The following is a 17407-nucleotide window of genomic DNA, read 5'->3' as shown; positions in this document are numbered from 1 at the left end:
TGCCCGCAGAGGCCGAACCATTTGTACTACACATACTTACACTGTGAGGCTGCGCGTGTTTCGATTCATTTGGATTCGTTAGTTTTGTTTTGTCCGAATGTAGGTAGGCCAATTTTGTGTGCGATTTGTTGTTCGAACACACGCATTTACACACGTTTTTTTTTGGGGATTTCAATAGCGATTTAGTGCGCCAAAACCGTGCAGTATAATCGAATAAGTGCAGAGGGTTTTTTTGTTCAGTGCATTAAACGGGGAAGGGTTCACACACACATGAACGCACGCGAAAGTAGTCGGATTCGGGGGATGTTTGTGTGCGTGAAGGGGTATCCATAGACAATATGATAAAAGTTACGTGTGTGTTTGTGAATTATTTTTTTAGATCGTATGTTCGATTGTTTTGTGCATGAAGGAGAGAAGAGAAGAATGATATTCTGTAAGTGACATGATTTCCAATCAAGTTGGGAGTTTTGATTTTCTTGATTCATGAGTTTTTTCAACTACTAGCTATCCTACTAGTTGTTGTTTGACTAGCAAAAAATGTCGTACTTACAAGTTTCTCCAGCATCCTCGGCATAGGGATTGATTTCGATCAGCAGTGCATCCTTCTTGACGAAAAGGTCGTACATGTTGAGCAGCATTTTGGCTGTCTCTTCGGCGTGATCTTCCAGGCCGACTTTCTTGGCAATCTGAAACATTAGAAGCATTAGTTTGTTTTTGTTGCCAGTAATGTGCAGCAAGGAATCAGAACTAGTAGTTGAAATACCTTGGAACTTGGAACGGATACACAGTAAAATTGTCATAGATTCATAGATTGCAACATGATTGCAAAAAAGTTTAGAAATTTTTTCTTCATTCTTGCAAAAATGGAAGATTTCTCCTAATGCTTCCAAAACTCAACTAATAATATTCCCACATGAACCAAAAGCTCTTTCAAAGGTTTCACACCTTCAAGTAAACATGTTGTCACGATGAGAGGGGTTTCAATAAATTGGACAGATGTAGTTAAGTATCTAGGGCTCATGCTAGATAAGAATTTAACTTTCAAAAATCACATTGAGGGCATTCAAGCCAAATGTCATAAATATGTAAAATGTCTCTATCTTCTTATTAATAGAAAATCAAAACTTTGTCTTAAGAACAAATCGACTGAATGTGTAGGTATGTTCTCCGACGATTATTCCTGACTCCGTCATTTCCGAACCGGGCACCAAAGGCCGCCTACTGTCTCCCGGGTATCAGGACGTTTGAATTAGGAAACAATTCTGAATATGAGTCTCCTACATCAATGAAATTGATCCCTGTCAATGTCGTTATGTTTGGCTCACGTAGGAAACTCATTTCGATGAGACAACTTGCGATAGCTTGAACAGATACCAGCAAAAGCTTGAGCGGGTCTGCTTAGAAAATGATCAGAGGATAAGATGTATCGCTCCTCTTCCTTCTTCTGAGGATTTATGGCAACATACTTGCCGAATTCCTGATGAAATTCATGAAAAATTTCTAAGAGATCTCATGAAGAATTGCTTGCAAGAAGGATTCCAGGGAAAATATTTGATAATTTAACAAATTTAGCGTAGTCCTGGCAAGAATTCCTTGTTTTTACATTACATCTTTGGCCGCATGATTCTTACACGCAAAAAAATTGTGCGGTAAAAACTACCATTTTAGGGGGTTAACTTAAGCGCTCGCACCGGCAATTTTCAGCAGACCAGAAATGCGCTTGATTTTACCATGTCTGTAGTTGGAATCAGATTGTTGTAAATTATTTCTGTCAAAGGTATCAGTAATGCGGTGGACTGTACCGTAAACATAGTTTTTTCCGTGTATACACTTTTAGCAAAATCCTCTTTAGGAAGTTCGACAGCAGACTCTAATTGTAATGCACCTCAAAAAAGTTGAAATTTAGCGTGACATAATTTGTGTACCATCCCTTAGGGAAGTTATCCAAAAATTCTAAGAGATTTCTCAAGGAAATTTATAAAAAATCAAGAATTTTTCCAGGATTTTCCCATGTATTTCTCCAAGGAAATGTGAGAGAAACTTCCCAGAAAGCAGAGAAATTGTTCCAAAAAAACTTGTGTTCTGTAAAAACTTGTGTGTGTTCTTGAGGCACCCTTGATAAATAAGGATTTCTAGAAGAACTCACTCTTGAGGAAATTTTACAAGTTTTTCTAGATTATTGCAAAGATAATTGAAAAAAAAACGTTGAATTTCTGGATAATATCCCGTAGGATCTTGTGAAAGAACTCGTGGGAAAACATTGGACGAAATCCCTAAAAAAAATTGTGGGAATGATCGGAGGATTTCTTGAAAAAAAAGGTGTAGTGTTAACTGGTGTGGAACCTTAAATGAACTTTTGGGGATTTCACAAATGGAGACTTTTGTGTAATTAATTGAAAAATGTTTGGAAGAGCTCCAGTAATCCTTGGATGAAATGTTGGAGAAATTATTAATAAAAAATCTATGGAAATTCAATAATGAAACACAGGTCGAATTTAAGAAATTATTTGAAATGTTCCTCGGAATGTTTGGAGCAATTCATTATAATAACCATAGATGAAATGGCGTAGACATTTTTGTCGGGTTTCTTGGAAAAAAATCCTTGAACGAAACCAAGAACCAAAAACTCTGGAATTAACCTTTGTGGGTTTTCTTGGATAAAAAAATCTGTCGAAATCTTTGGAAGATCAATTAGAGTAACGAATGGAGAATTCGGTTGGAAAATTAGTGAAAAAATATCTGAAGGAAGTCTTAGGATAGTTTTTGGACAATTATTGAAATTAATCGCTGAGAAAATTACTAGAGGTAGTCACGTTGAAGTGATTTCCTGAACCAAATTTTGGATAAATTGCTTTAAGCATCCTTTTAAACATTACTGCAACAATTGATAGAGGAATTTCTTGAAGAATTTCTGAAGAAAACCCTGTATTAGTTCCTGATAGTTTGAAGTAGTATGAAACCCCTGGAGATACCACTAGGATAATTCTTGAAACGAGAAATATGAGAAAAAAAAATTGAATCATAATAAATAGAAAAATAAGAGACTTTAGAGACCAATATGATAAATAAAGACTTGAGTACCCTTTCATAAAAAAGAGAGACTAGACAGACCAAATCTATAAAAAGAAACCTGCTACCGGCCCTATATATGTTAACCCCTCTATTGACAGCTTTATTTTTTGAAAATTTTTTGACTTTTTAATAAAAATATAAAATTTCTCAAAAAAAAATTTCTTTGATTATCATAATGTGATCCCGGATTTTACTGTACGATTGTAGTATCTTCCTTTTCAAATTATGCCAAACGACCATTATGCCAAACAACTGTTATGCCAAACGACTGTATGTCATACGGCATTATGCAAATCGGGGTAGACCCTGGCTGTATAGATATTCAAAACGTCAATCATGTTATGGTAAATCGATAAAATATATTACTCGAAAGGATTTTCACTGAACAGCTCAAATAGTGTTTTGATAGCGGCGCAGCCGAATTAAAACCGATTAAAGAAAATTTTCTAGCAAATAATGATTGCTTTTGACACAAAAATCATTTGCCGTGAACATATTCTACCATGAATTACTGCCTCAAAATAGTTTCCCTGATTGTGATCGAAATTCCCTTATAATTCCAGGTTTTCCAGGTACCTAGTAGACACCCTGAAATATACCTAGCGGACCTTTGGCTTTATACACTTTGCCGGACTTTGAACGACTTGCTTTGAACAATTGAGCACCATCTTTCTAGCGAAACTATTTAGGTAACTAGCTTATACAGCTTGGATAGTCAAGTTTCAATGGAATTTGAAACCGTGAAACTATGACTCTTCAAAGAATTCTAATGCCCAATTACCTCATTATATTCCCAATATGGTCCAGAATCTTTTCATTCTGATCAATGTTGACAGGTTCACACTCAAGTCTCAATCAATGAGCTCTCTCGAGCAAACTCATTAGAGAACTGATTCAAAAGTCTTATGCTTGAGTTTTTGGCGCAAAATCACTCAATCACACTCGAGCCGTCAAAAATAATTCAGGCGTAAAGCCCGTCGTGAAAACCGAATGTTGTTGTTTACGCTAGAAAGGACTACCATAATTCTACCAGACTGATAGGAAATTATTGTTTTGTGAGAGTAAACTGTGGAAATACGAGGCATAATGAGTCAAACAGATGAGCCAACTCATCCATGATTTTTTGACTGCTGAGTTGCGTGATTGACAACTCACGCATTAAAAATTTAAATCGTGGGTTATATGAGAATATGAGTTTTCTCACAACACTGATTCCGACTTTCTAGACTTTCCTGGGTATTAAATATCATAGTACTGAGGCTCTTATTAAATGTTCATATAGTACTGATGACTACAAAATTGTCAAAATCTATGTCTTGAGCATGCTGTCTAAATACCGTTGTTGTGCTCTATCATGAAGCTGTTTTTTAATACAGTTCTAGTGTTTCCGGAAAATCATTTGTGGTTTATATGTTTTTCAAGGCGTCACTGACAGCCAGGCAACTCCGGAAATGTGTGTATACGATGTGACCCGAACAAGCATGGGAAACATTCACTCGATTATTGCGTTCCTCTCGCTCACTGCCACACACACTCAAGTTCGAGGCTGCCGTTTCTCCAACCAAGCTGAGTGTTTCAATTTCCAATGCACTTTCTACTTGATCGCCAAGCGACAAGTTAGACAAAAACGGCAACAGATTGATTCACTACCGACTCCGTGTGCCGAAAGCATCCGATTGCTGTAGCTAATGATTCTTTACATTCCAATTTCGTACGAGTGGCATTCGCGATTGAGAGCTAATGAGCGCTCACTGACTAAGAATACACCCGGCGAAATGATTCAGTTAGCGCGAGATCATTACAATCCGCAGAAAGCATTCAGTGATTGAATGGCAAACGCGTTCTTTCGTGTCTCTCATTTAAGAGCGGATTGGTGCTCTCTCCGCTCCGTGAATCTTTCACGCAGAGAATTATTTTTTTTTATTTCAAATAAAAAAAAAATCTGTTACAAAAATTATATTTTTTTAAACAAAAATAATATTTTTTCAAAATTTTTTTTTTATTTTTTTAAACTGTTTGGTACGCGGTTGTCAAAATCAATACAACAAATTGTTGAATCAAATTCGCAATGTTGTTGAAACAATGAAACCCAATTATAAGCCAGCAAACAATACATATTTTTTGTTGAATCCATACAAAATTCATTTATACTTAAAATTATTTTCTTTTTAAATTTTTTTTTTTTTTAATTTTAAATTTTTTTTATAGTCCACCATTTTGGCAATTGAAATTCTTGACAGATTGCCTTCATTTTAACTCGAAAGCAATCGTCTGAATGTGTAGTTTTTTGAAGTCCATTATAATAAAAAAAAAATGCCCAGCGGTTTGGAGTTGTTCCGGTTGGTCACTGGTTCAGATCTGGTGAAACTGATCCCATCTTGCTTTTTCGTCAAGTTTTGCTCAAATAATTTATAGAAATCTCAACTTTCTATAGTTTAGACTACGGATGTCATGTGAGAATTACAATGGCACTAGCTTCGATTTTGGATATTTTTCGGTTCTCCATGGGACCTCCCGGTTCTTCATGGACCCGGTTCCAGATAGTTCGATTTTATTTTTCCTCTAGACTTGGGTTAATTCGAGTGCCGTATTTCCAATTCCTCAAAAAAGTAGACGTTAAGATTATTGCTTTTGGGCTAAAATGCAGGCAATCCGTCAACAAATGCTAAAATGGCAGCAATTTAAAGTTTTTTGCATTTCTGGGCAGGAACGAGTTAACCGGAAGAACGCTCCGGTTCAAAGTAGATCGCTGTACTTCAAGAGCTTGTCTGAAGTGGCTGGCCCTTCTTCTGTTTTCCTTAGTTTTCAACCACGAGATGCTGCTTCTAGGGTCTAGTTGCAGACTCGTATATGTATGGTGACGATCTTGAGTTGTAGAAGGTTAAATTCGTCTTCAAGCGTTGCAGGGTATATTTGTCTCGGAAACATTTGTCGCTGACTGTCGCTCTAAATAGAATGTATAGTTTTTTTTTTGCGATTTAGGAGTCTTGTTTCACAACAAGCTTAATTTAATTTGCAACGATCAAGTCTGATGTAGCCTCTTTTTAGGGAGGTAACAATCATCGATGTCCGGATTGTTCTCGACGGTAGATTATCTTTATGATATGGAGGGATCGTCCAACCAGTGTTTCTTGCGTGTGAGGAACTTGTTTTCAATGTGTATAGGATATAATTTGTAATTCATGTAGACAAACGGACAATATTCAAGCATACGAATGTGCTGTCAGCGCTATTCAAGTGTTTGTTAAGTGCTGCTTCCACCTTTCGATCAAAAGTTTGTTCATCATCATCTTATGTTCTTATCCATGCATATTGTGTTGGTCACGATGATACTTTATGCCAAAATGTTAAGAAAATTCTCAGAATGAAAAGTTTTTGGACAATACCGTTAGCAAAACTTTGACAAGGACGATTCAAAACTAAGAAACGTAACAATAATCAACTAGGTATACGACACGCTAGTCGCCTCATTATTTTACGTTATTACAATATGAAAAGAGGGTCGTATCCCAAGACCACAAATCCTGTCCACGCCAAAGCAGTATTATGATACTCACCGCCAGAGCCTGGGCCTTCTGCAAACCGGCCTTGATGTCGATGGGTTCGTATACGATGGCATCCGGATTTTCGGCAGCTACCTCTTCGATGTTGACTCCACCCTGAGAGGAGGCAATCAAAACTGGACCCTAAAAACGGTACATGGATCTTAGAATGCTTCAAATCGATCACAATTAAACTTAATTACGTTGAATGCACGCTCCATCATGACTGCAAAGTAGAACTCACGACGGGGGAATTTGCGTTCGGCCACCATGACCGAGTTGCAAATACGACCGGCAGCACCGGTTTGCTTGGTCACCAGCAGCTGCTTGATCATCTTGCCGGAAATGTCCCGGGCTTCCTGTGGCCTACGGGTTTGAAAGTTTCATAAATGGTTAACAGTGAGAGTTGCGTCATGAGGACTTACGAGAAAACGACTCGCACACCACCCTTGAGACCATTCTTGAAGGTACCCTTTCCACGGCCACCGGCCAGTACCTGTGCCTTCAGGACCAGATTCTTGGTGTTGAGGCCCTTGGCAATCTTCTCCGCATCCTGGGCAGAATTTGCCACACCGAATCTAGAAGAAATAGAAAAAAATGGTGATTATTAAAGTAACCTTTATTTTGTTTGAATGAAATAAATCATTCAAAATTTCAAATCTTCCAATGCAAGTCTCCAAAGTTTTTTTTTCAGACATCAAGTCCTAAAGTTCATATTTGTAAGACACTCAGTCGCTACCAGCCCAAATTCCTAAACAAACAACATTTCGGTGATTTCTTGAACATTTTGTACTTTTAACTCTTGACTTTGGTAACCTTTATAGCATTCAAACTGCAATCATGAACTTCCAAGTCGAGAGCAGACGAGTTATCTCCACTTGTGTTTTTGTTTTCCAGAATAAAATAATTTGCATTCTTCCTTGTCTGAAACAAAGTAATAACTCTTATCTAAATCCTGAATTGTACGAATCCGGCGGCCAGTCAACAACAACCGTATAGTAACCATTTCAATCAATACCAACGGTCAACGTTCACATATTTACTACGATAACTGACTTTCTTCCTACAACGTATAGACATCCTCTAGAAGTCTAGAGCGAGAGTAACTTGAACTTTGCACATTCTACGTAGTAATGAACTCGGCGTTATGATTAATAGTCCCTTCCCTATGTTTGAGAAGAGAGGTCGTGGAGCGCCGTGATATGGAAGGCATCACTCATATCAGTAGAAGTCCAATGGTGGTGCCGCGCATGGCGTGTGACTGTCTTTAAACGTGTGTATAAATGATTAGCGACTGTGCATGGTGGCTGGCTGTTTATATTCGTCTGGATCCACGGGGTTGCTCTAGTTAGGGGAGCATTCTCTCGGAAACAATTATCACCTAGAGGTTTTTTTTTTCTGGCTGGTGTTTTCAAGTTTCTTGCTGGATCTGTTTTGTACATTGGTAGGTGAGAAATGGGTTTAATAGGAATGGCGTATGCCATTTGATCAGCCAGAACATTTAGTCAGTTCTATTTAAAGATCTAACAGGACTATCTAATAGGACAACTAACTTTTGATTTTTTGAATTCATTTAAATGATTTCACCAGAAATTCCCAGGGAGTTTGTGATTTGATGCCTTTCCGCTTACCCACTAAAACCAGCACCAATCTGCATGCAGGTGTACCCACAGAGATGTAGACCCGTAGTCTCAGATCCTGTCCTCCCCGGAACCAACTTTATTATTTCGGAGAGGGGCCAAAACATATAACACTTTAACAGAAGTATTCTTGTAAAATTCTCTTCTGCCGACCTTAAACCTTGTTTCCGGGGAGCAGCCGCTGCAGGGCTAATCCAGCTCACTCTTGGTCTGCTGACCTGGACTTTTGATACTGCTTTCCAGTACTCGGCATCTCCACACATCCTCTAGATTACATTGTTCAGGGATATCGCATTAGCGAGCATGGAATCTCTCACAACACATGCAGGCACTCGAATGCGATATGTTCCGCTGTTTTATCCACACCTGACAGGTATTGCCTACATCGACCACATCCTGACAGAAATTGCTTCAGATGGAAGTTCGCTCCCCCATGGTTTCTTTTATCCAGTCTGCCATATATGGTACTAGGCGATGGGCCAATCTACGTTTAGTGGAGTTATGCCATTCATGCTGCCAATGTCAAAACGTTGTCTCGTTACACGCGATGCGAACTTTTCTGGTACTTCTTCGGTTGAAGCATTGTAAATCTGCCTTGATGATCCCGGCTATAGTGCACACGGCCTCTTTAGAAACCGTTCGGTATTCGCTTGCTACTGTTAAGCACATGATCTTATACGTGCATTCCAATCGCTTTAGGTTTCTGTTCGCTCTAAGCGCTTTTGACCAGATTGGTCCTGCATACCTTAGTAGAGTAAGGTGGGGCAACTTTTTGTCTTCGAGGAGAATGTTGTACACCACGCTACCCTTCTTTTCGATAACGGTTCCTTGCGCCCAATATCGTTCGTTTAGAATAAGAATTTCAGCGAATACTGCGTCTCCAGCTTCGAAAGACCGGTGTTTAGCGCCGTGCTTCTTATTGAATTTCATGTTCTGTACTTCATTGATGTGAGATGGCTCTGGAACTTCAGCTGGCGATTTGTTGTCCGGCAAAGACGGATTCGGGGTGCAACGATAGGTTTGAAGGAAAATCTGCAAAGTGTCTTCAACATCTTCTCCGCCTATCTTCAAAAAAGCTCTCTTCAACGTATCCACAAACCTTTCAGCTTGACCATTAGACTGTGGATTAGACCTGTTCATATTTGAAAAAATGTCTGGAAATCTACCGGTCAAGCAGTATTCCGAATTATCATGCTAAGAACAATGTGTGGTCAAATTTTCAGCTCATTTGATAAAGATTTCAATATGCTTCAAGTTGAAATTGTGTTTTTGAGCTTATATCAAGGTTTGAAAAATCATAGCTAGCATTTGGAAAATCAAAACCACTTGCTATTACCACTACTTGAAAGCTAATTCTACTCTGTTAAAGTTTGTCGAACACGCTAATAAGATCAAATTGAGTTTTAACATTGTTTGATCGAGATTTGTTTTCCGCAGTACCCTGAAATCACAGTTTTTTGAATATATATGGTACAAAAAACACACATTGACATTATTTTTTCAGACCATAGTCAACGGGAATAGAACATTGTAAAGCTATGAATGCATTAGCCATTAACAGTCTTACATGTTACCTAAGGCAATAAATTACAAACAATGCCCAAAGATCGAGCACTGCATCGCATCCTGATGATAGTTAAATCACGCATGACACATGTACCGACGAATGAATGAATTGAACAAGTTAGCATTGCTTTTTCTTTCCGATTGATGATTGTTTTGATCGCATTTCATTGACGATTCAGAACGATTTGAAAACAATCATCATCATCGACTGAGAAAAAGCAGTGCTAACGTGTTCATTTTTTACATTCCACAAAGCTCACGATGGTGCTCTTTGCTCCCCCACCGCGGATTCACATATGTGCTTCCTAAGTTACTATTTTTTACAATTTATTTTCGTAAGATAACTTTTAACTATCAACGGGATTGAGTTATAGATATGTGTAGTCATCATGTCCTGGAAGATAAAAATCCTAAATTTTCATACAGGTATGTTTTTTAGAGAGAACACTTCCTAAAAATAGTGATTTTCAAGAACCTCGAAGCACAAACTTCAACCAAACTATGTTAAAACTTGCTCCAATCTTAAAATCATGTTCGACAAAAGTTCGTAGAATTGAATCAACTACTGTGTAGAGGTATTTCCAATAATAGGGTCCTAAAGCCCTGTCCTTATTTTAGTGCCAAACGGTTATGTTTAGGCCAAAAACACATGTTTACTCAATTTTTCAATGTTTTCCGTTGGTTTAAGCCCAAAAAAACATTTTTTAGATTTTGTCACATCCTTTGGCTTAAACTCAAATTTTGGGTGCATTTTGTTTTCCGTGTCCCTTACGAAATGTCAGATAGGAACAACCCCAGTGGTCGAACTAAAACCCCTGTGGTGTTTTTGTCGACTAAGCGAATGTCAAACATGATCAAAAGTGTCAAGGTTCATTTATGAACCAAATTTTTAAATTAAAGTTTAAACATGTTATAGCCAATATTTGAGCGGGAAAAATTGCTGAAGTAGTAACAATAACATGCTTTTTCGTGTTATTAAATAAAAACAAGATTTCATTAAAAATTTTAGGACCCAATTGTTGGTGTTCCGTTCTGTAGTTATGATTTTTTATAGCTTGAAATTATCCTAAAAATACATAATTGATTTGAAGCACACCTAATTTTTCTCCAAATTGATTGAAATTTTGACCAGAAGTTCATTTTAACATGAAAAATCTAAATATTGGTTGACTGGTTGATTTCCCGACATTCTTGAAAATATGAATAGGTCTACTGTGGATGAAAGGGAGAAGTCTTCACATGATCGATTCCGAAATCTTGACAAAACTTTGCAAAGGCTTCCGAACTGAATTGTGTGCCATTGTCCGTCACAATTGTTAGTGGACATCCGAATCGAGACACACACTCCTTAAGCTTCTTAGTCGTCGTTGTTGCGGTGGAATTGTTGGTCGCAAACATCTCAGGCCACTTTGAATGCGCGTCCACGATGACAAGGAAAAATTTTTCCGGTACTGGTCCAGCATAATCCACGTGAAGACGAGACCATGGCGTGGATGGAATCGGCCACGACGAAAGCGTTGTTTTCACAGGAGCTTTTGATGCCGAAGCGCAACTTCCGCAATTTCGAACAATGTCTTCAATATCTGCATCAATGTTCGGCCAGTACACGTAACTCCTAGCAAGGGATTTCATTCTATGCATACCAGGATGACCAACATGTAACTGCTTGAGGACAGGTGACTGCAATGACTGCGGAACGACAATTCGGTCCATGAATATCAGGCATCCGTCTGCTTCACAGAATGATTCACGTCTTTTTTAGAACGATGATACTGCATCCGGAAGTTTCACAGAAGGCCAGTTTTCACGTACTTGTTTGAGAATCGTCTGGAGAGTTTTGTCTTTTCTTGTTTCTTGCACGATCATTTGATTTGTCACCGGAAGAGCTGATAAAACTTCGGATTGAATGTTACGGATATCTTCCTCGATTTGTAGACTTGCGATCACGTAATCTTCATCGGGCTTGGAATGTTCTCCAATCAAACGAGAAAGGACATCGGCATATCCAAAACTTTCAGTCTTCTTGAATTCGATTTTGAAATCGTATTGTAGCAGTGTGAGCGCCCACCTTTCTTCGAACCAAATATACCAAGGAGTGGTTTGTGATCGGTCTGCAGGGTGAAACGTTTTCCAAATATCATACGGTGGAACTTGGTACAGGCAAAAATCAGAGCTAGTCCTTCTTTTTCTCCTTGAGCGTAATTCCGTTCAGCATCCGTCAACGTGCGAGAAGCATGACAAACAGCTTTCACAGAACCATCCGGGAAACGGTGAAGTAGGACTGCTCCTATGCCATGCTGTAATGTATCCGCTGCTACTATCATCTCCAAATTCGGATTGTAATGGGTCAACAGCAGGTCCGATTGCAAAACGTTCTTGAATTGCTCAAAAGACTTCTGGCAGGCTGGACTCCAGTTCCATTTCACGTCCTTTTTCAGCAAGGCATCCAACGGTTGACGGAGATCGTGTATGGTTCGTACAAACTTACCATAATAGTTAACTGCTCCAAGGAACGAACGTAGCGTCTGTACATCGTGTGGGGCTGGCATGTTGACGATGGCCTTGACTTTCTCTGGATCCGGACGAATCCCTTCTTCATCTACTATCAACCCGAGGTACTTGATCTGCTGCATGAAGAAATTGCTTTTTTCGATTTTCAGGTGGAACCCATATTCTTCAATTCGCGCCAACAGCCGGTCGAGTTGGTCAAGATGTTCTTCTAAGGATTCACTGGCTACAATGATGTCCGCTGGTGTCTTCCAGGTCGGCGATCATGCTGTCCACGATCTGTTGAAATTCGCCTGGTGCTGTTTTCACTCCTGGAGAAAGTCGATTGAATTGATATAGCCCTTTGTGCGTGTTAATGGTCAGTAATTTTCTGCTTTCTTCGGAGACTTCGACTTGCAAATAAGCATCCGAAAGATCGATTTGCGAAAATATCTTCTTTCCAGCCAATTTTGCGAATATGTCTTGAGGCAACGGCAACGGATGGTGATTCTACTCCAATCTCTCGTTCAATCCGGTCGAATAATCTGCACAGATCCTCACTTTGCCGTTTGGTTTCCGAACTGCTACAATAGGGGCGGCCCACTCGGAGTATGTCACAAGAGATATGATTCCCAGTGCTTGAAGTCGATTCAGTTCATCTTCAATCTTCTCAGTGGATGCATATGGAACTGGCGTTTTTGACGATAGACTAGTCTTTTTTCCTGGCTTGACCGTCAGCGATACTTGTTTCTTCGTGGACAGTCCGAGACTTTCGTTGAACACGTTGCTGTACTTCGCTTTCAAACTATCGACCAGACCAACAGCGTTTGGATGAAGCTTCATGGATACTTGGTTGCACACTGCGTTGAACGGTACATCCCATAGTCCAAAAAGTTCGATCCACTCAGCTCTAAATATATTGAGATCGTCTGTCTTCGATACGAAGCATCTTCCCTGCTTGGACATGCCATTCAATGTGATTGAGCACGTTAACTCCAGAATGAGACCCATATCGTCACCGGAAGCATTCACCACGGTTGTTTTCCGGTCGGGCAGCCCAATTGCTGGTAGACTTCATGGGAAATTACGCTGATGTCCGCTGCACTATCCAGCTGCATTCTGACTGGGCTTCCGTTGAGTTCGACCGTAGTGAATTTCCGATTAGCTGCAATACTGACCTAATTTATGGAATAAATTCCGTGGGCTTTTGCTGATTGACTCTTCGAACCTCGATTCTTCTTCTTCGGTTTCGCCTGGAAGCAGGCACAGTATCCCACTTTATGTCCGACTTTCTTGCATGACTTGCACTGATGTTGAATGAAGTTGCAGTTCTTGGAGTAGTGCATTTCTCCGCAACGCCAGCAAGGGGTGTTCGGGACATCGGAGAACCAGGTCCGTCACACTCGGGCTTAGATTGGGTACCACTTCTAATACTGCATTTGGTCCCTCGGTAGTGCAAAAGGTACCCAAGTTTGACAGAACGCAGTACACTTTTCACGGCATTCTAGATTACCCTATGAGCCATAAAATTTTGGGCAACTACAAGGGACATGGAGGTCTTTAATTTGTCTTTGGGAGAACTGCTGCTGCTGCTGATATTGACCAGTTGTCTTGACTTTCGTTGGTTGCTTGATGGCGCAAACTGTGGATTTGTTACCTGACTTCTCGATCATTGTCGTATCCTTTTTGAGATTCAGGAGCCGCTGACAATCCTCGGCCAACGAATGTAGTGTCATCGGCGTCGCTGGATTAGCGTTCTCGATCTTGGACAGCAGGGAAGTTCGGATATCCGCGTCTTTGCTTGAATTCAGGCCGCAAACGAAGAGTAGACATTTGAACTGGTCAGTCGTGATTTCCGGTAGTTTGAATTCTTCACACTTCTCGTTCACGATGCCAGCGTACGTGTAGAAATCATCCGACGGACTCTTCTGCTGCTGTAGACACTGGTACCGCAAGTTGAACAATGATGTGTTCCGACCGAAAATTGACTTCAAAGTGTTGATTGTGTCTTCGAATGAAACGTCTTTCGGTTTCTTCGGTAGGATGTAGTTCACATATTTCTTGTGCGCTACAGTGTTGATGTTCCGGAGCAAGAGTCTGACCTTGGCCGGTCTATCCGATTTCCGGGCGTCTTCTTCAAACAGATCCTCGTATTTTGCGAACCAGGCTTCAAACGTAACTCCCGCTTCAGCGTCGTAATGGAATTTACTGATGCTGCTTGACAAAGACTCGATCAGGAACTCAGTCTGGTTTTGTCGGCGTGGATCCTCCGGATGCTGCTGGTTGGGCTGCAGATTACCGTCACCACTTCCAACTTGTTGACTTGCTGCGGCTCTTGAAGCGGAAAGTTCTTGAAGGATTCGTCCTTGGTTCTCCAGAATCCGCAATAGATTTGCCTCGAACTCGGGACTCATTTCGCTGCCGTAACTGTGCGTGACTTCGTAAAAATTCTCGTCGCCAAAATATGTTGTGTAGTAAGAACAACTGCTTAGTTTGGAGGTTGAACAAAGAATGAATATATTTTCTAGTTGTCATTATTAGTATAAGAATCATGGCTTGCTTAGCAGTTCAAGGGTTACTGCTCTAACACATACTTTATACCAGTCGTAAACATATGTTTGCCGAAAAATACACACTAAATTTTCATAAAAAAAAAATGCCTAAACAGGGTTTATTGTAGCATCTATATGATAGGCCTAGAAACGCCCTTACATAAAATATTGAAATATATTTATTCTTCATTTGATTCCATGCATCGAAAGTTTGACCAAATATTACAAAGGTCAAGTCGAAAAACAGCAAATTGTCATAACTTTTCCAAATCTCAGTCGATTTTTATGATATTTGGAGTGAAAGTCTCTTACTTGATTAGCATTCGAAGCACCATGACATTTATAAGTTTTGTTTTGAATTGACCTAAAACTTTTGCCCCACTTTACTCTATGTATAGCGCCACGCCTGCTAGGAGCTTGCGTTTGCTAGCAATTGCAGCACAGTTGTTAGACATCCTCGAAAGTTTCCTAGACTTCATCCATTCCTCAACTATGGAAATAGGGTGCACTGCTGTCAACTCTACTTCCTCCATCGATTCACCATAAACCACTAGATTCAACATAAACCACGTCATCGTACATCGCATTCCATAACAGCGGGCCCAGGATTGAACCTTGAAGTACTTCCGCGGTAATTCCTGCCCCTTCTCTGTGTCATACAGCAGAACCCTACAATCATAATAGCTTTCTACACTCAGAAACACGGGTAGTCACAAAATTACTATATTTTAGTAATTTATGACTATTTTCTATCTGCCTCTCTTTCATTCTGCAGGGAATTTTATTCCTATTTGTCAATTCGGCTGAGTTGAAGCATCGTTAAGCTTCAACCCAGGCGAAATGACATTTAGTGTAGAAATTCACACCAGAATGAAAGAGAGGCAGATAGAAAATAGTCATAAATTACTAAATAGGGAGGTGTTGGCGGGCCTTGATTTAGAATATATGAATTTAACCTATCTGTTTTTGAAGCGTATCAATATCAGAGTTTGATTGTCGTTCGTTCCCTATCTTTCTTTTTACCCTTCAAATTGTCCTCTTTAATAAAATAGGCAGAGCTACACGTGAACACGTCTTTATTGGGTGAGAACGTCGGCAAAAGAGACAGAATTTTATTTGAAAATTTCTTAGCCTACTACGATTGAATTCAAACTATATCTAGTTAGGTTGCTAATGGTAACGTGATCGGTTGCACGCTCAACACCTCCGCTCAACCGAACAACCCCAGCTTGTTTCGCAACATTTCGAACGGACCCCGTACCAATGGTTTGGTGAAGATGTCCGCAACTTGCTCGGATGTCGGTTTGTATATGATTCTGAAAACGCCTCCTTGGATTATCTCTCGGATAAAGTTGTATCGGATGTCGATGTGCTTCATACGCTTGTGGTCCCTCGGTTCCTCAGCTATGCGGATACAGGACTGGTTATCCTCAAATAACGGTTTCGGATGGTGGAAAACAACTCCAAGCTCTTCAAGTACATTCTTGAGCCAAATAGCGTCGCATGCAGCTTGACTCAAAGAGATGTACTCGGCCTCCGTTGATGAAATCGATACAGTTACTTGCTTTCGGGTCATCCACGAGACAATGGCATCATAAACTTGCAATACAATGCCGGATATCGACCGACGATCATCTTGGTCGTTGCCCAAGTCAGTATCAGCGTACACCCGATTCTGTTTTTGCACGGGGGATGCGTACCGTGCAAAAAAAGTTTTCAGTTCAAAATTTCAAAAACCGTGCAAAAAAAGTAACACCAATTCTCGACGTTTCATGCAAAAATAAGGTTTTGGTAAAAAAATTTGTATGGAAACTTTTTTTGCACGGACGTGTAAAAAAAATCCGTGCAAAAACAGAATCGGGTGTATCCAACTAGCGGTTGACCTCCATGTCGATGGAGCACTAAGCTCAGGGTGACGGTCCCCTTCAGATATCGCAATATACGCTTTAGATGGCACCAGTGAACATAGGTTGGTGCAGATTGGAATTTGCTGAAGAAATTTACTGCAGCACTGATGTCCGGTCGCGAAGCCAGTGCCAGGTACGTCAAACAGCCTATGAGTTCCCTGTACGGCTTCTTCGTCACTACATCTCCTTCTTTTCTACTCTCCAATTTCAGATCTGGTTCCCACGGAGTCGCTACCGGATTGCAGTCGGACATGCCGAACCTTTGCAGCAGGTCGGCAACATACTTTGGCTGACTAATCTTCATGGTACCCCCGCTCAAATCTCGATCCACTTTCAAGTTTAGGAAGAGTTTGTTTGATCCTGTCCACCAGCTCCAATCGGTCCGAGACAATATGGTAGATATCGAAAGCGTACAGTTGACCGGTCAGTTGGCCAACGCATACAATGCTCCCGTCCTTCTCAATGATCGGTTACACGCTCAACACTCTTCTCGTCGTGTCTCCCACAAACCGTTTCTGTTTAATTTCTAACCTTAAAACTTTCATGAACTAACATAGCTTTTTAAAAAAGTACAAATTTTAAAATGTAAATAATGTAAAAAAAGAAAAGATTTCGGCACTGTTATGCCCTACGGCGCCTAA

General features: G+C 40.1%; 1 protein-coding gene across 2 annotated transcripts in view; it reads right to left on the bottom strand.

Moving 5' to 3' along the window:
- The window catches only part of LOC5575274 (succinate--CoA ligase [ADP-forming] subunit beta, mitochondrial), a 35097-nt gene that overhangs the window by 10371 nt on the left and 7319 nt on the right, over window positions 1-17407 (bottom strand). Inside the window, exons 3-7 of one of the 2 annotated variants that reach the window (XM_001661817.2) lie at window positions 7040-7192; window positions 6818-6980; window positions 6630-6758; window positions 551-686; window positions 41-49 (exon numbers count right to left, since the gene is read on the bottom strand). In XM_001661817.2, coding sequence (XP_001661867.1) covers window positions 41-49; window positions 551-686; window positions 6630-6758; window positions 6818-6980; window positions 7040-7192 — 590 coding nt within the window. The remainder of the gene's footprint in view (window positions 1-40; window positions 50-550; window positions 687-6629; window positions 6759-6817; window positions 6981-7039; window positions 7193-17407) is intronic. The other variant, XM_001661816.2, reaches the window with a different exon arrangement.

Source organism: Aedes aegypti, chromosome 3 (assembly GCF_002204515.2).
Source record: "Aedes aegypti strain LVP_AGWG chromosome 3, AaegL5.0 Primary Assembly, whole genome shotgun sequence".
In the NCBI taxonomy this organism is placed as follows: Eukaryota; Metazoa; Arthropoda; class Insecta; order Diptera; family Culicidae; genus Aedes; species Aedes aegypti.
Note: the sequence above shows the minus strand (reverse complement) of the source record. Positions and strands in the feature narration are given on the sequence as shown.